The following is a 19,774-nucleotide window of genomic DNA, read 5'->3' as shown; positions in this document are numbered from 1 at the left end:
GCTCCCAGTGTGGCCTTTTATATATTGGCGAGACCCGACGCAGACTGGGAGACCATTTCGCTGAACACCTACGCTCGGTCCGCCAGAGAAAGCAGGATCTCCCAGTGGCCACACATTTTAATTCCACGTTCCATTCCCATTCTGATATGTCTATCCATGGCCTCCTCTACTGTCAAGATGAAGCCACACTCAGGTTGGAGGAACAACACCTTATGTACCGGCTGGGTAGCCTCCAACCTGAAGGCATGAACATTGATTTCTCTAACTTCCATTAATGCCCCTCCTCCCCTCCTTACCCCATCCCTGACATATTTAGTTGTTTGGTTTTTTTCTCTCTCTCTCCGCCCATCACTCTGCCTGTTCTCCATCTCCCTCTGGTGCTCCCCTCCCCCTTTCCTTCTCCCGAGGCCTCCCGTCCCATGATCCTTTCCCTTCTCCAGCTCTGTATCACTTTCGCCAATCACCTTTCCAGCTCTTAGCTTCATCCCACCCCCTCCGGTCTTCTCCTATCATTTCACATTTCCCCCTCCCCCCACTACTTTCAAATCTCTTAGTATCTCTCCTTTCAGTTAGTCCTGACAAAGGGTCTCGGCCCGAAACATCGACAGCGCTTCTCCTTATAGGTGCTGCTTGGCCTGCTGTGTTCCTCCAGCATTTTGTGTGCGTTGTTTGAATTTCCAGCATCTGCAGATTTCCTCGTGTTTGAACTCAATCATATTGTGATCACTGGTTCCTAAGGGTTCTTTTACCTTAAACTCCCTAATCACCTCTGGTTCATTACATAACACCCAATCCAGTATGGCTGATCCCTCAGTAGGCTCAATGACAAACTGATCTAAAAAGCCATCTCTTAGGCATTCAACAAACTCACTTTCTTAAGATCCATTACCAACCGACCAACCAATCTGCATTTTAAAATCTTCCATTGCTACCATAACATTGCTCTTTTGACTCGCCTTATCTATTTCCTGTTGTAACCTGTGGTCCACCTCCCAGCCACTGTTGGGAGGCCTGTATATAACTGCCATCAATGTCCTTTTACCCTTGCAGTTTCTTAACTCAAATGATCCTATGTCACATCTTTCTACTGATTTGATGCCATTCTTTACCAGTAAAGCCACGCCACCCCCTCTGCCCACCTTCCGATCCCTGCTTGGACATTCAGCTTCCAACTACAACTAGTCATGCTCGACATGAGGCATATCAAGACCCTGCTGCCCCCCTCACTGGACCCCCTGCAGTTTGCACACCATCCCAACCGTTCAACAGATGACGCCATTGCCATCACCCTCCACCTGGCCCTAACCCACCTGGACAAAAACAGAGACATACGTTCGAATGCTGTTCATTGACTTCAGTTCAGCATTCAACACCATCATCTCTCAGAAAACGATTGGAAAGCTGAGCCTACTGGGCCTGTCAGTTCGGATCAGGAGCAGCACCTCCAACACCATCACACTGAGCACGGGGCCCCCCAGGGCTGTGTGCTCAGTCCACTGCTGTTCACTCTGCTGACCCACTCTGCTGACTGTGCTGCAACACACAGCTCGAACCACATCAAGAAGTTCGCCGATGACACGACCGTGGTGGGTCTCATCAGCAATAGCGACAAGTCAGCTTACAGAGAGGAGGCACAGCGGCTAACGGACTGGTGCAGAGCCAACAACCTGTCTCTGAATGTGAACAAAACGAAAGAGATGGTTGTTGACTTCAGGAGGGCACAGAGCAACCACTCTCTGCTGAACATCGACGGCTTCTCGGTAGAGATTGTTAAGGGCACCAAATTTCTTGGTGTTCATCTGGCAGAGAATCTCATCAGGTCCCTTAACACCAGCTCCATAGCAAAGAAAGCCCAGCAGCGTCTCTACTTTCTGCAAAGACTGAGGAAAATCCATCTCCCACCCCCCAACCTCATCACATTCTACAGGGGTTGTATTGAGAGCATCCTGAGCAGCTGCATCACTGCCTGGTTTGGAAATTGCACCATCTCGGATCGCAAGGCCCTGCAGCGGATAGTGAGGTCAGCTGAGAAGATCATCGGGGTCTCTCTTCCTGCCATCATGGACATTTACACTACACGCTGCATCTGCAAAGCAAACAGCATTATGAAGGACCCCAGGCACCCCTCGTACAAACTCTTCTCCCTCCTGCTGTCTGGGAAAAGGCACCGAAGCTTTTGGGCTCTCACAACCAGACTATGTAACAGTTTCTTCCCCAAAGCTATCAGGTCCTCAATACCCAGAGTCTGGACTGACACCTTACTGCCCTATTGTCCTGTTTATTATTTATTGTAATGTCTGCACTGTTTTGTGCACTTTATGCAGTCCTGGGTAGGTCTGTAGTCTAGTGTAGTTGTTTTTTTTTCTCTGTTGTTCTTTACATAGTTCAGTCTAGTTTTTGTACTGTGTCATGTAACACCATGGTCCTGAAAAACATTGTCTCATTTTTACTATGTACTGTACATAGCAGATATGGTCAAAATGACAATAAAAGTGACTTGACTTGACTTGAACCATCCTTCAGCCATGATTCAGTGATGGCCATAATATCATCCTGGGCAATCTGTAATATTGCAACAAGATCACCCACCTTATTTTTTATGCTACGTACATTTAGATATAACACCTTGAGTACGATATTTGCTATCCCTTCTGACTCTGCATCCCTAATGATTTGATACTCAGCCTATTGGCTGCAACTAAGTCTGCCTTTCCTGACAAACTGACTCTATGCTGTCTTTACTTTTTTACTGTTCGTCCTTTCCTGTCCCTTCACTCTGGTTCCCACCCCGCTGTCAAGTTAGTTTAAACCCTCCCCAACATCTCTAATCAACCTGCCCCCAAAAATATTGGTTCCCCTTCGGGTTCAGGTGCATCCCGTCACTTTTGAGCAGGTCATACCTCCCCTAGACAAAATCCCAATTATCCAAGAAACTGAAGCCCTGCCCCCTGCACCAGCTTCTCAGCCACACATTTATCTGCCAAATCATCCTCTCTGGAGCGTGGCACAGAAGCAATCCAGAAATTACTTCCCATAAGGTCCTGCTTCTTAGCTTTCTACCTAACTCTCTAAATTCTCTTTTCAGGACCTCATTGCTTTTCCTACCTATGTCATTGGTACCAATATGTACCAAGACATCTGGTTGCTCACCCTCCCTCTCCAAAATGTGGATGCGATCTGAGGCGTCCCTAACACTGACACCTGGTGTCGAGTTCATGTCCACAGAATCTCCTGTCTGTTCCCTCACTATCAAATCCCCTATCACTACCGCTCTCTTCTTCAATCTCTTTCCCCTCTGCCCCACGGACCCATGCTCTGTGCCTGTAACCCGGTTGCCATGGCATTCTCCCAGGAGGTCATCCCCCACAAAGTATCCAAAGTGGTATACTTGTTTTTGAGAGGAATGGCCACAGGGGTGCTCTGCTCTAACTCTCTATTTCCATTTCTCCTGACAGTCACCCAGCTACTCACCTCCTGCAGCTTTGGGGTGACTACTTCCCTGCTCTCCTGTATAAGCCGAAGGTCATCCAGTTGCTGCTCCAGATCCCTAACACAGTCCTTAATGAGCTGCAGCCGGATGCACTTCACGCAGATGTAGTTCCCTGGAGACTCTAGGTCTCCCAGTTCTCCAACATCTGGCATGAAGAGCACATCACAGCCATTTAAGTGGTACAGTAAGAGAGGAAGAGGAAAACAAAAATGAAACCTTAACAGATGGTTTACACAGAGCCGAGGCCTCTTCTGAGCCAAAGCCTGTTGCTTCTGCTCTTACCACTGTCCTACTTTCAACAATGGCCGCTCTGCTTATCCCTTCCATACTTTCATTTAGTTTGTAGAGCTCTGTAATTTGTACAGGGTCCATGAAATTGATGTCACTTTGTCTCACTGCTATAGATTCTGTATCCATCTCCCCAGTAAGTACAAATGGAAAAAATTATTTACAATCTCCCCCATCTGTTATGGCTCCACACATGGATTACCATTCTGATCTTCCAGAAGACCAATTTTATCCCTTGCAACCCTTTTGCTCTCAATATACCTGTAGAATTCCTTATGATTTTCCTTCACCTTATCTGCTAAAGCAACTTCATGCCTTCTTTAGCCCTCCTGATTTCTTTTCTTGTTCTCTTGCATTACTTATACTCAATATAGAAACGTAGAAAATCTACAGCACAATACAGGCTCTTCGGCCCACAAAACCTAGGGTTACTCATAGCCTTCTATTTTTCTAAGCTCCATGTACCTCTCCAGGAGTCTCTTAAAAGACCCTATTGTATCTGCCTCCACCCATGTGCACTTCATTTCGTCCTACCTGCCTATACCTGCTGTGCACCTCCTTTTTTCTCTTGACCAGGATCTCAATATCTCTTGAAAACCAAGGTTCCCTGCACTTGTTATCTTTACCTTTTATTCTGACAGGCACATACTCTCAAAATAACATTTTCTCAAGAAGTTCTTAAGAATACTTCCTGGATACTATGGAGGCTAGTGCCCATGATGCTGATAAAGTTCACAACTCTCTGTAGCTTACTTTGATCCAGTGCAGTCAGTCACCCCTTCCCCTCATTCCAGACAGTGATGCAGCCAGTTAGAATGCGTTCCGTGCTACATCTGTAGAAATATCATCAATAAATTTATAGATGGTATTTGAACTGTGCCTAGCTACACAGTTATGCAGTGGGCTAAGCACATATCGCTAGATGTGCTAGTGTTGATTGTCAGCAAGGTGGAGATGTTATTTCCATCCACACAGGTTGTGGTCTCCTGGTTAGAAAGTTGAGGATCCAGCTGCAGATGGAGTACTGAGGCCCAGGTTCTGGAGCTTTTTGATCAGAGCTGTAGGAATGATGGTGTTAAATGCTGAGCTGTAGTCAATAAACAGCATCCTGATGTAGGTATTTGTAATGTCCAGGTGATCCAAGGATGCGTGAAAAGCCATTGAGATCGCATCAACCATAGAATTATTGTGGCAATAGGTAAATAGCAGTGGGCCCAGGTCCTTACTGATTCAGGAGTTAATTCTAGCCATAGCCAACCTCTCAAAGCACTTCATCAGCCTAGATGTGTGTGCTATTGGATGATAGACATTAAGGCAGCTCACCTTGCTCTTCTTGGAACTGGTATAATTGTTGCTCTTTTGAAGATGGTGACCGTAGCACTGAGAGGTTGAAAATGACACTGTTGTTGATAGTGTTGTAACAGTGGTCCAGTGTGTTAGCTCCTCTAGTGCAAATGATTTGTTGGTAATAATTATTCGGAGCTGTCCTGGTTAAAATCCCACAGAATGATAGGGTAGGCATCAGGATGTGCTGTTTATTATGTCTCTCAGTTCGTCTAGAGTCTGTATGACACTGGCCTGAGGCGGGATGTGCATTGTTACCAAGATGATGGCTGAAATCTCCCACAACAGATAAAAGTTTGACACTTGATCACAAGATATTCCAGGTTGGATTGGGACATCACTGCAACATTTGTGCACCACGAAGAGTTGATCATAAAGCATACTTCATCTCCTTTAAATTTGAATCTGGAATGGCAGGGGATATCCAAGACTCCATGAAATAAAAAAACCACAAGAGGTCCTAATGTCCGGCTGGTACAACTATCTAGCTCTGAGATCTTTGACTTTATTTACCAGAGGCTGTATGTTTGCCAGCAAGATAGTTGGTACTGGGAGTCAAAAGCCACACTTCCTTAGATGAACTTTTAAACCAGAGCGGCATCCTCTCTTCTGCTCTCTGATGTAGTGTATCTGAACTCACATCAGTCCATTCTCTCTCCAGTCTCAGGAATGTCTCTCTCAAACACTGCCACCTTCTCTCTAATACTAATTCCCCTCCTTATTTAGAAACTTCAAGCTCAAATGCTGGCTCCTTTAATGTCACCACATTGTGACTACACAAGCACAAGAAAATCTGCAGATGCTGAAAACCCAAGACAAAGCACATGAAGTGCTGGAGGAGTTCAGCAGCTCAGGCAACATCTATGAGAATAAATAAACAATTAATGTTTTGGGCCAAGACACACTGTGACTATGTTGGTTACTCACTAATAGATCGCCTGCCTTATTCACCATGTTTACATACTGGTAGAGTGGATCTCCCCTCCATCCTCTCACCACAATCATCTAACTCTGTGCCAGGCCTATTTCATACAGTCACTCATCTCTTCCCGAGAAGAAGCTCCAAATAGAAAATGTCCAATTCCTAATCTTCCATCAGATTGGACAAGCACCAGATCCCAATACTTCACCTGTTGAAGAAGATTGTGATAGTGGGTGCAGAGGGTACTGGAGTAATGTAAGTGTGTGTGCGCGCGTGTGTGTGTGTCTCTCTCTCTCTCTCTCTCTCTCTCTCTCTCCCTCTCTCTCTCTCTGTCGGAGCAGTCATCTTGCAAAATCTAACGGACCAAAGGCAGACCAGTGACCAAGTTCCTGTGCCATCACCCGAGGGTTAAAATAGTGACTGCAGACGCAGTACTGCCATTGAATAGTTTTTCAACACTGTCTAATCTCTGGGAATGGACCATTGGATTGGGTGACCAGTGATACATCACCCTTGTTCAAGAAGGTAGTGAGACACAAAGTGAGGAACTGTTGGCCTGTTATCCTAGCACGTGTTGGTGCCTTGGTGCCTAAGTCTGTGGCCAGGGAGGAAATTGCTGGTCATTTGGCGAAGCTTTAAATATTAGTGGTGCCATAGTGATGTAGTGATTAGCACAACGCTGTTGTAACTCAGGATGCAAGAGTTCAGAGTTCCACTCCAGCATTCCCTGTAAGGAGTTAGTACACTCCTTCTCATGCGCATGTGCCTTTCCTCTGGCTACGCTAGTTTCCTCCTACAGTCCAAAGATGCATGGATTAGTAGGTTAATTGGTTATTGTAACTTGCCCTGTGTTTAGGCTAGGGTTAAATAGATGGGTTGCTGGGTGGTGTGGCTCAAAGGACAGAAAGCCTGTTCCATGCGGTATCTTTAAATAAATAAATAAAATGTTGAGACCAAGTCAATGTGGTTTTAAGGAAGGATTGAGAAAGAGAGAGATGTGTCTGCATAACTGTGACAGGGTATGATTTATCATTCTTTCGGGGGCATTTACTGACGGTGACAGAGACTCGAGGACCTGAGGGAACTATAGGGGGTGATGTTGACAGGAAATCAAGAACTGCAGTACAATTTCAGTGTGTGGAAGTCCCCCACTTCATGTGGAAATGTAAATGGTGAATCTTTGGAATTCTCTTTCCTGAGAGACATTGACTGTATTTGGCAGGGGAGGGAACCGGAGTGATTGTGCTGTACATAAGGAGCTGCTTTACAAGCAAGCAATGTGTAGTGAAGAGAGGCTGTTGATGAGGAAAAATTGCAGTCAACAAAATGAGTTGCAACATAACAGGCAGACAGAATTGAAAAAATTGAATAAGGACTGAAAGTGTTATATTTGACTGTGTGCAGTATATGGAATAAGGTAGATTAACTTCTAGTACAGTTACAGATTAGCATGTATGATGATGTAGGCATCACTGAGTCATGGCTGAAAGAAGGTTATAGCTGGCAGTTTAACATCCAAGATACACATTGTCTTGAAAGGACATACTGGAAGGCAGGGAGGGTAAAACAAAAGAAATCAAATCATAAGAAAGAGGTGGCACAGGGTCAGGAGGTGTTGAATTATTGTGGATAGAGCTAAGGAACTACAAGGGTAAAAAGATCCTGATGGGAGTTATATACAGACCCACAAACAGTAGTAAGGATGTTGCCTATAAATTGTTGTGGGAGATAGAAAATGCATGCCAAAAGGGCAAAGTAGCCATGTGGGACTTTAATATACAGATAGACAGACTGACAGACATACTTTATTGATCCCGAGGGAAATTGGTTTTCGTTACAGCCGCACCAACCAAGAATAGTGTAGAGATATAGCAATATAAAACCATAAATAATTAAATAATAATAAGTTAATCATGCCAAGTGGAGATAAGTCCAGGACCAGTCTATTGGCTCAGGGTGTCTGACACTCCGAGGGAGGAGTTGTAAAGTTTGATGGCCACAGGCAGGAATGACTTCCTATGACGCTCAGTGTTGCATCTCGGTGGAATGAGTCTCTGGCTGAATGTACTCCTGTGCCTAACCAGTACATTATGGAGTGGATGGGAGTCATTGTCCAAGATGGCATGTAACTTGGATAGCATCATCTTTTCAGACACCACCGTCAGAGAGTCCAGTTCCACACCCACAACATCACTGGCCTTACGAATGAGTTTGTTGATTCTGTTGGTGTCTGCTACCCTCAGCCTGCTGCCCCAGCACACAACAGCAAACATGATAGCACTGGCCACCACAGCCTCATAGAACATCCTCAGCATCGTCCGGCAGATGTTAAAGGACCTCAGTCTCCTCAGGAAATAGAGACGGCTCTGACCTTTCTTGTAGACAGCCTCAGTATTCTTTGACCGGTCCAATTTCTTGTCAATTCGTATCCCCAGGTATTTGTAATCCTCCACCATGTCCACACTGACCACTTGAAGGTAGATTGGGTATGCAGGTAGATTGGGAAAATTGAGTTCATGCTTGATTACAGGAGGGGGAATTTCTAGGGTGCCTATAAGATGGCTTTTTAGAGCAACTCATGTTTGAGCCCATTTGGGTATCAGCTATACTATATTGGGTGTTGTGCAATGAACTGGAATTGAACAGAGAGCTTAAGGTAAAGAACCATCAGGGACAAGTGATCATAATATGATCAAATTCACCCTGAAATTTGAGAAGGAGAAGCTAAAGTCAGATGTATCAGTATTGCAGTTAGACTAAATGGAATTACAGAGGCATGGGAGGAGCTGGCCAGAATTGATGGAAGAGTACATTGGCGGGGATAATGGCAGAGCAGCAATGGCTGGAATTTCTGGAAGCAGTTTGGAAGGCATAGGATTTATACTGTAGAGCCCAAAGAGGAAGAATTGTTTTAAAGGCAAGATGACACAATCGTGGCTAACAAGAGAAATCAAACACCACCCCACCAGCCTCCTAGTCCAATGTATAATTCTCCGTAACTTCCACCACCTCCAAAGGGATCCCACTACCAAGCGCATCTTTCCCTCCCCCCCTCTTTCTGCTTTCCGCAGGGATCGCTCCCTACACGACTCCCTTGTCCATTCGTACCCCCCATCCCTTCCCACCGATCTTCCTCCTGGCACTTATCCTTGTAAGCGGAACAAGTGCTACACCTGCCCTTACACTTCCTCCCTCACCACCATTCAGGGCCCCACACAGTCCTTCCAGATGAGGCGACACTTCACCTGTGAGTCGGCTGGTGTGGTATATTGTGACCGGTGCTCAAGGTGTGGCCTTTTATATATTGGTGAGACCCGACGCAGACTGGGAGACTGTTTTGCTGAACACCTATGCTCTGTCCGCCAGAGAAAGCAGGATCTCCCAGAGGCCACACATTTTAATTCCATGTTCTATTCCCATTCTGATATGTCTATCCATTGCCTCCTCAATTGTCAAGATGAAGCCACACTCAGGTTGGGGGAACAACATCTTATATACCGGCTGTGTAGCCTCCAACCTGATGGCATGAACATCGACTTCTCTGACTTCCGTTAATGCCCCTCCTCCCCTTCTTACCCCACCCCTGATATATTTAGTTTTTTTCCCCCTCCTTTTTTTTCCTCCCTCCTCCTGCCCATGGCACTGCCTGTTCTCCATCTCCCTCTGGTGCTCCCCTCCCCCTTTCTTCCTCCCTAGGCCTCCCGTCCCATGATCCTTTCCCTTCTCCAGCTCTGTATCCCTTTTGCCAATCACCTTTCCGGCTCTCAGCTTCACCCCACCCCCTCCGGTCTTCTATCATTTCACATTTCCCCTCCCCCTCCTACTTTCAAATCTCTTACTATCTTTCCTTTCAGTTAGTCCTGACGAAGGGTCTCGGCCCGAAACTTCAACAGTGCTTCTTCCTATAGATGCTGCCTGGCCTGCTGCGTTCCACCAGCATTTTGTGTGTGTTGCTTGAATTTCCAGCATCTGCAGATTTCTTCGTGTTTGCAGAAGAGAAATCAAATCCCACATAAATGCTAAAGAGAGGGCACATAATAGAACAAAAATTAGAGGGAAGTTAGAGGATTAGGAAGCTTTTAAAAATCAACAGTAGGCAATCAAAGAAGTCATTAAGAAGGTAAAGAAGGAATTTGAAAGTAAGCTAGCCAATAATATTAAAGAGGATACCAAAAGCTTTTTCAGACACAAAGTGCAAAAGTGAAGTGAGAGTGGATATCGGACTGCTGGAAGACAATGCTGGAGAGATAGTAATGGGGGACCAAGAAATAGTGGATGAACTGAATAAGTATTTTGCATCAGTCTTCACTGTGGAAGACACTAGCTGTGTGGTGAAAGTTCCAGTTGCCATTGATCATGGAGTGTGTGGTTACCATAACTCGAAAGAAGGTTCTTGGGGAAACTGAAAGTTTTAAAGGTAGGTGAGTCACCTGGACCAAATGTTGTACACCCTAGGGTTCTGAAAGAGGTGGCTAAAGAGATTGTGGAGGCATTAGTAATGATCTTTCAAAAATCACTAGACTCTGGAATGGATCCAGAAGATCTGAAAATTGCAAATGTCATTCCAATCTTCAATAAGAGAGAGAGCCAGAAGAAAGGAAGTTATAGGCCAGTTAATCTGACCTCAGTGGTTGGGAAGATGTTGGAGCTGATTAACGACGAGGACCCAGGGTATTTGGAGGCCATAGTCAGCATGGTTTCCTCAGGAGAAAATCTTAACTGACAAATCTGTTTTAATACTTTGAAAAAATAACAAGCAGCATAGACAAGGGAGATGTTATATATTTGGATTTTCAGAAGGCCTTTGACAAGGAGCCACATTTGCTTAACAAATTACAAACCCATGATATTACAGGAAAGATTTGAATATGGATGAAGCAGTAGCTGAATGGCAGGAGGTAAAGAGTGAGAATAAAGGGAACTTTTTTCTGATTGGCTGCCAGTGACTAGTCGTTTTCCATAGGAGTCTGTGTTGGGACAGATTCTTATTATGTTATATGTCAAAGATTTGGATGATAGAGCTGATGGCTTTGTGGCAAAGTTTGCAGATGATATGAAGATAGGTGAAGGGGTAGGTAGTTTTGAGGAAGTAGGGAGGCTACAGAATAGGAGAATGTGCAAAGAAATGGCAGATGGAATACAGTGTGGGAAGTGTATGGTTATGCACTTTGGTAGAAGAAATTAAAGGGTTGATTATTTTCTAAATGGAGAGAAAATACAAAAAACTGAGGTGCAAAGGGACTTGAGAGTTTTTGTGCAGGATTCCCTAAAGGTTAATTAGCAGATTGAATCTGTGGTGAGGAAGACAACTGCAATGTTAGTATTCATTTCAAGAGGACTAGAATATTTCTTTAGCCAGAAAGTGGTGAAACTGTGGTATTCATTGCCACAGGCAGGTGTATAGGCCAAGATTTTATATATTTAAGGCAGAGCTGGATAAACTCTTAATTAGTCAGGGCATGGAAGGATACAGGGAAAAGCAGGAGATTAGGGCTGAGAGGAAAATTGGATCAGACATGATGAAATGGTGGAGCAGGCTTGATGGGCCAAATGGCCTAATTCGGCTCCTATATCTTTTAGTCTTATAGTCTTATAAGAGCAAGGATGTAATGTTTAGACTTTATCAGGCACTGGTGAGGCCTCACTGTGAGCAGTTTTGGGCCCCTTATCTTAGAAAGGATGTGCTTAAACTGGACATGGTTCAAAGGAGGTTCAAGAAAATGATTCCAGGATTGAACGGCTTGTCATATCAAGAATGTTTAATGGCTCTGGGTTGGTATTCACGAGAATACAGAAGAATGAGGGGTGAGCTAATTGAAACCTATCGAATGTTGAAAGGATGTGGAGAAGTTGTTTATGATCTTATTCCAAGCCAAAAGATGGGGGGTTGGATTTTGGGAATTGAGGGGTTGAAAGAATTGGCAGAAAACTGGAGCAAAGCTAATCTGACATCAGCCCTGATCTTAATGATCAATGAAGTTGGCTCAAATAACGAATACTTTGAAGGTTTGTGCCATGAGTGTACTGAGCCTGATATTTTGAGATATCTGCTCCTTCCACTCCTCCCAGCACAGGAAAATATCCACCATTTTAATGTCTCAAGACACCACTTAACCTTCCCAAGGACCGTATCGTTGTGAGTCGTAGGCCTGCACGTGATGGGTCTCTTACCTGCTGCCTTTGTTTTGCAGGGACTGCTTGGAACCCAGGAACTTGGCCAGCTGTACTTCGAACCTATCAAGGACAGACAGGGGAATGTTCTGATTGTAACCATGAGGGAACTCAGCTCCCAGCAGAGCCTGGAGAACGTCAGGTGGATTCCGCTGGCTAAGATTCAGAACCAGCGCAAGTCGCTGTCTGCGGCAGATGAGCCTACGGCGCTGGACATACTGCTGTCGACTCTACACGTAGGATAATGGTTGTGACAAAGCCCCCAGCTGAGAGGCAGCATACCCTCTGCATCAAACATTATATACAGTCATTACAACTTTGATGCTTAGGACAGCTAGGATACCTCACCTAGGACGTGGGCTACATGGATTGCCTTGATAACAGACTGCAGACAATGTGGTTGCTTTCCTTGGAGTAGGGGAGGGTGCAAAGGGCCTGGTGGATCTGCCTGACAGTGGGCTTCATGGTGCCTCCAGCGGAGGTGTCTAAAACAAGAGAAGAGAGGTTTAGGGGAAGGAGTAGGAGTTTTAAGGTGGATCTGAGGAAGAATGTTTTTACCCCCTCATGAATGTTTGGAATCTGGGACACATGGCTTGGGAGGATGAGAGGGGGTACGGGAGGCATTGACACAACATTTAAGATGTCTTTCACTGTGCGTTTACAATAACCTTGGGAAACCTTGGTGAAATGAGCTGGTGTAACAACTAGCTGTGGAAGATTTTGGCAGATCAGGCTGCACCCACGGGAGAAAATGAACAGTCAAGATCCTTTATCTGTAAAGAGGGATAGAGAGGAGAGGGCCAGTGAGTGGTGGACTGGATGGAAACATTGACTCTGCATAGATGAAGGGATTTGGTTCTCAGCAGTTGGAGTGAAGGATAGAAGCATACTGGAGTAACCTTGGCAAATAAGTATTCACAGGGTTGGGCTACTGAGGATCACTGAGGCAACGAAAATCAAAGAACCAGAGCCTCAGGGAGTCTGAGTGTGCGATTTAAAAGTTCAGGGTGGGGAGACGGTGTGACGGTGTACATGAAAGGTGCTGAGACGGTGTGTGATGGTGTAGGGTGGGGAGACTGAAACGGTGTAGGGTGGGGAGACGGTGTGACGGTGTACATGCAGGGTGGGGAGACTGAAACGGTGTAGGGTGGGGAGACGGTGTGACGGTGTACATGCAGGGTGGGGAGACTGAAACGGTGTAGGGTGGGGAGACGGTGTGACGGTGTACATGCAGGATGGGGAGACGGTGTGACGGTGTACATGCAGGGTGGGGAGACTGTGACGGTGTAGGTGGAAGGTGCTGAGACAGTGTGTGACGGTGTACAGGGTGGGGAGACGGTGTGACGGTGTAGGGTGGGGAGCCAGTGTGACGGTGTACATGCAGGGTGGGGAGACTGTGACGGTGTAGGGTGGAGAGACGGTGTGACGGTGTACGTGAAAGGTGCTGAGACAGTGTGTGATGGTGTACGTGCAGGATGGGGAGACGGTGTGACGGTGTACATGCAGGGTGGGGAGACTGTGACGGTGTAGGTGGAAGGTGCTGAGACAGTGTGTGACGGTGTACAGGGTGGGGAGACTGTGACGGTGTAGGGTGGGGAGCCAGTGTGACGGTGTACATGCAGGGTGGGGAGACTGTGACGGTGTAGGGTGGGGAGACGGTGTGATGGTGTACATGCAGGATGGGGAGATGGTGTGACGGTGTAAATGCAGGGTGGGGACAGTACGTGACGGTGTAGGGTGGGGAGCCAGTGTGACGGTGTACATGCAGGGTGGGGAGACGGTGTGATGGTGTACATGCAGGATGGGGAGATGGTGTGACGGTGTAAATGCAGGGTGGGGACAGTACGTGACGGTGTACGTGGAAGGTGCTGAGACAGTGTGTGACGGTGCAGGGTGGGGAGACGGTGTGACGGTGTACATGCAGGGTGGGGAGACTGTGTGATGGTGTACATGCAGGATGGGGAGATGGTGTGACGGTGTAAATGCAGGGTGGGGACAGTACGTGACGGTGTACGTGGAAGGTGCTGAGACAGTGTGTGACGGTGCAGGGTGGGGAGACGGTGTGACGGTGTACATGCAGGGTGGGGAGACTGTGTGATGGTGTACATGCAGGATGGGGAGATGGTGTGACGGTGTAAATGCAGGGTGGGGACAGTACGTGACGGTGTACGTGGAAGGTGCTGAGACAGTGTGTGACGGTGTAGGGTGGGGAGACAATGACGGCATACGTGCAGGGTGGGGAGACTGTGTGACGGCGTACGTGCAGGGTGGGGACAGTGTGTGACAGTGTAGGATGGGGAGACGGTGTGACGGTGTACGTGCAGGGTGGGGAGACTGTGACGGTGTAGGGTGGGGAGCCAGTGTGACGGTGTACATGCAGGGTGGGGAGACTGTGACGGTGTAGGGTGGAGAGACGGTGTGATGGTGTACGTGAAAGGCGCTGAGACAGTGTGTGATGGTGTACGTGCAGGATGGGGAGACGGTGTGACGGTGTACATGCAGGGTGGGGAGACTGTGACGGTGTAGGTGGAAGGTGCTGAGACAGTGTGTGACGGTGTACAGGGTGGGGAGACTGTGACGGTGTAGGGTGGGGAGCCAGTGTGACGGTGTACATGCAGGGTGGGGAGACTGTGACGGTGTAGGGTGGAGAGACGGTGTGATGGTGTACGTGAAAGGTGCTGAGACAGTGTGTGATGGTGTACGTGCAGGATGGGGAGACGGTGTGACGGTGTACATGCAGGGTGGGGAGACTGTGACGGTGTAGGTGGAAGGTGCTGAGACAGTGTGTGACGGTGCAGGATGGGGAGACGGTGTGACGGTGTACATGCAGGGTGGGGAGACTGTGACGGTGTAGGTGGAAGGTGCTGAGACAGTGTGTGACGGTGCAGGATGGGGAGACGGTGTGACGGTGTAGGGTGGGGAGACGGTGTGACGGTGTACATGCAGGGTGGGGAGACTGTGACGGTGTAGGTGGAAGGTGCTGAGACAGTGTGTGACGGTGCAGGATGGGGAGACGGTGTGACGGTGTAGGGTGGGGAGCCAGTGTGACGGTGTACATGCAGGGTGGGGAGACTGTGACGGTGTAGGGTGGGGAGACGGTGTGATGGTGTACATGCAGGATGGGGAGATGGTGTGACGGTGTAAATGCAGGGTGGGGACAGTACGTGACGGTGTAGGGTGGGGAGCCAGTGTGACGGTGTACATGCAGGGTGGGGAGACGGTGTGATGGTGTACATGCAGGATGGGGAGATGGTGTGACGGTGTAAATGCAGGGTGGGGACAGTACGTGACGGTGTACGTGGAAGGTGCTGAGACAGTGTGTGACGGTGCAGGGTGGGGAGACGGTGTGACGGTGTACATGCAGGGTGGGGAGACTGTGTGATGGTGTACATGCAGGATGGGGAGATGGTGTGACGGTGTAAATGCAGGGTGGGGACAGTACGTGACGGTGTACGTGGAAGGTGCTGAGACAGTGTGTGACGGTGCAGGGTGGGGAGACGGTGTGACGGTGTACATGCAGGGTGGGGAGACTGTGTGATGGTGTACATGCAGGATGGGGAGATGGTGTGACGGTGTAAATGCAGGGTGGGGACAGTACGTGACGGTGTACGTGGAAGGTGCTGAGACAGTGTGTGACGGTGTAGGGTGGGGAGACAATGACGGCATACGTGCAGGGTGGGGAGACTGTGTGACGGCGTACGTGCAGGGTGGGGACAGTGTGTGACAATGTAGGATGGGGAGACGGTGTGACGGTGTACGTGCAGGGTGGGGAGACTGTGACGGTGTACGTGCAGGGTGGGGACAGTGTGTGACGGTGTAGGGTGGGGAGACAGTGTGACGGTGTACATGCAGGGTGGGGACAGTATGTGACAGTGTAGGGTGGGGAGACAGTGTGACGGTGTACGTGCAGGGTGGGGACAGTATGTGACGGTGTAGGGTGGGGACAGTGTGTGACGGTGTAGGGTGGGGAGACGATGTGACAGTGTACGTGAAAGGTGCTGAGACAGTGTGTGACGGTGTACATGCAGGGTGGGGAGACTGTGACGGTGTACATGCAGGGTGGGGACAGTGTGTGACAGTGTAGGGTGGGGAGACTGTGACGGTGTACGTTCAGGGTAGGGGGACAGTGTGACGGTGTACATGCAGGGTGAGGAGACTGTGACGGTGTACATGCAGGGTGGGGACAGTGTGTGACGGTGTAGGGTGGGGAGACTGTGACGGTGTACGTTCAGGGTAGGGAGACAGTGTGACGGTGTACGTGCAGGGTGGGGACAGTATGTGATGGTGTACATGCAGGATGGGAAGACAGTGTGACGGTGTACATGTAGTGTGGGAGACTGTGATGGTATACGTGCAGGGTGGGGAGACGGGAGTATTGTATGTGTGGGGTTGAGAAAGCTGGCGTGTTATACATGCACTCTGGGGAGACAGTGGGATGGCTAACTTTGTGTTTCACGTTGCTCCATCCTCCCACAGGAGAAGGTGGCATTTCACAGACAGAGCCATGAAGTTCTCACTCCTGGACTTTACCTCGGCTATCTCAAACTCTGCAGTTCAGTTGACCAGATTCGGGTTCTTGTCTCCCAGAAACTGCCCAACATCCTATGTCATGTCAAGATCAGGAACAACCACAATGTCTCCAGGTAACATAGCACCATTGTGACCAGCATCTTTGTGTATTTTGTGAATCTAAGACCGTAAGATATCAGAGCAGAATGAGGCCATCTAACAAGTCTTCTCCAACTTTCCATCATGGCTGATCCATTTTCTCTCTCAATCCCAATTTTCTGACTTCTCCGCATATCACTTCATGCCCTGACCAATCTAGAATATATCAATCTCTGCCTCAAATACAGTCACCACAGATTTATCACTCTCTGAAGAAATTCCTTCTCTACTCCATTCTAAAAGGATGCTTCTCTATTCTGAGGCTGTGTCCTCTAGCCTTAGACTCTCCCACCATAGGAAGCATCACCTGCACATCCACTCTATTGAGGTTTTTCAATTTTTCATAGGTTTGAATTCTGAATTCCAGTGAATACAGGCCCAGAGCCATCAACTGTTCTTCATATGACAAGCCTTTCAATCCTGGGATTATTTTCATGAACACCTACGCGCTGTCCGCCAGAGAAAGCAGGATCTCCCAGTGGCCACACATTTTAGTTCCACGTCCTATTCCCATTCTGATAATGTCTATCCATGCCCTCCTGTACTAACAAGATGAAGCCACACTCAAGTTGGAGGAACAACACCTTAAATTCCGTCTGGGTAGCCTCCAACCTGATGGCATGAACATTGATTTCTCTAACTTCTGTTTATGCCCCCCTCCCCTTCTTACCCTATTGCTTGCTTGCTTGCTTGCTTATTCATTCATTCATCCATCCATCCATCCATCCATCCATCCATCCATCCATCCATTCATTCATTCATTCATTCATTCATTCATTCATTCATTCATTTATTTATTTATTTATTTATTTATTCATTCATTCATTCATTTATTTATTCATTCATTTATTTATTTATTTATTTATTTATTTATTTATTTATTTGTTTGTTTGTTTGTTTGTTTGTTTGTTTGTTTATTTATTTATTTATCTCTCCTTCCCCCTCCCCCCTATTCTCTTTTCTCTGTTTTTTTTTTCTCTCTCTGTCCCTCCTTGCCTGTTCTCCATCTTCCTCTGGTGCTCCCCTCCCCCTTTCTTTCTCCTTAGGCCTCCATCCCATGAACCTCTCCCTCTCCAGCCTTGTATCACTTTTGCCAATCAACTTTCCAGCTCTCAGCTTCATTCCTTCCCCTCCTGTCTTCTCCTCTGATTTCGGATCTCCCCCTCCCCTCCCACTTTCAAATCTCTTACCATCTCTTCTTTCAGTTAGTCCTGATGAAGGGTCTCGGCCCGAAACGTTGACTGTACTTCTTCCTATAGATGCTGCTGCATTCCACCAGCATTTTGAGTGTGTTGCATTATTTCATGAACCTCCTTTGAACCCTCTCCAGTTCCAGAACATCCTTTCTAAGACATGGGGCATAAACCTGTTCACAATACTGCAAGTGAGGGCTCATCAGTGGTTTATAAAACTTCAACATTACATCCTTGTTTTTATATCCTAGTCCTCTTCAAATGAGTAGAGCAGTGGGCTAAGCACACACCCCTGAGGCGCGCCAATGTTAATCGTCAGTGAGGAGGATATGTTATCACCAATCCACACAGATTGTGGTTTTCCAGTTAGGAAGTCGAAGCTCCAAATGCAGAGGGATGTACAGAGGCCCAGGTTCTGCAACTTCTCAATCAGGATTGTGGGAACGATGGTACTGTATTAAGTGCTGAGCTATAGTCAATGAACAGCATCCTGACGTAGGTGTTTGTGTTCTCCAGGTGAACTAAAGCCGTGTGGCGAACCATTGAGATTGCATCTGCCGTTGACCTATTGTGGTGATAGGCAAGTTGCAATGGGTCCAGGTCTTCGCTGAGGCAGATGTTCAGTCTAGTCATGACCAATTTCTCAAAACATTTCATCACTGTAGATATGAGTGCCACTGGGTGATAGTCATTAAGGTAGCCCACATTATTCTTCTTAGGCACTGGTATAATTGTAGCCTGTATGAAGCTAGTGGGAACTTCTGCCCATAGCAGTAAAAGGTTGAAATGTATTTTGCATTAGTCTTCATTGTGGAAGACACTAACAGTATGGTAGAAGTTCCAGGTATCAGGTGTCATGAAGTGTGTGAAGTTACCATAACTAGAGTGAAGGTTCTTGGGGAGACTAAAGGGTCTGAAGTCATCTTGACCAGATGGTGTACACCCAGGGTTCTGAAAGAGGTGGTTGAAGAGATTGTGGAGGCATTATGGAATGGTTCTAGAAGATTAGAAATTTCCAAATGTCATTCCACTTCAAGAAGGGAGAGAGACAGAAGAGTTGAAACTATAGGCCAGTTAGTCTGACCTCATTGGTTGGGAGGATGTTAGAGTCAATTATTAATGATGAGGTCTCAGGGTACTTGGAGGCACATGATAAAATAGGCCATAGTCAGCATGGTTTCCTTAAGGGAAAATCTTGCCTGACAAATCTGTTGGAATTCTTTGAAAAAATAACAAGCAGGATAGACAAAGGGGAATCAGTGGATGTTGTGCACTTGGATTTTCAGAAGGCCTTTGACAAGGTGCCACACATGAGGCTGCTTAACAAGCTACAAGCCCATGATATTACAGGAAGGATTCTAGCATGGATAAAGCAGTGGCTGATTGGCAGGAGGCAAAGAATGGGGATAAAGGGAACTTTTCTGGCTAGCTGCTGCTGACTAGTGGTGTTCCACATGGGTTTGTGTTGGGACTGATTCTTTTTACTTTATATGTCAGGAATTTGGGTGATGAAATTGATGGCTTTGTTGCAAAGTCTGCAGACGATATAGATAGTTGGAGGGGCAGGTAGTTTTGAGGAAATAGAGAGGCTGCAGAAGTACTTAGATAGATTAGGAGAATGGACAAAGAAATAGCAGATGGAATACAGTGTCAGGAAGTGTGTGGTCATGCACTTTGGTAGAAGAAATAAAAGGGTTG

The 19,774-nt window shown here is 47.1% G+C and overlaps 1 protein-coding gene across 2 annotated transcripts in view; it reads left to right on the top strand.

Moving 5' to 3' along the window:
- Positions 1-19,774, top strand: part of LOC132398992 (ankyrin-repeat and fibronectin type III domain-containing 1-like) — a 755,630-nt gene that overhangs the window by 668,374 nt on the left and 67,482 nt on the right. For both annotated transcript variants that reach the window (XM_059978830.1, XM_059978831.1), the window contains 2 exons: positions 12,236-12,451; positions 16,692-16,858. In XM_059978830.1, coding sequence (XP_059834813.1) covers positions 12,236-12,451; positions 16,692-16,858 — 383 coding nt within the window. The remainder of the gene's footprint in view (positions 1-12,235; positions 12,452-16,691; positions 16,859-19,774) is intronic.

Source organism: Hypanus sabinus, chromosome 9, assembly GCF_030144855.1.
Source record: "Hypanus sabinus isolate sHypSab1 chromosome 9, sHypSab1.hap1, whole genome shotgun sequence".
NCBI classification, from domain to species: Eukaryota; Metazoa; Chordata; class Chondrichthyes; order Myliobatiformes; family Dasyatidae; genus Hypanus; species Hypanus sabinus.
Note: the sequence above shows the minus strand (reverse complement) of the source record. Positions and strands in the feature narration are given on the sequence as shown.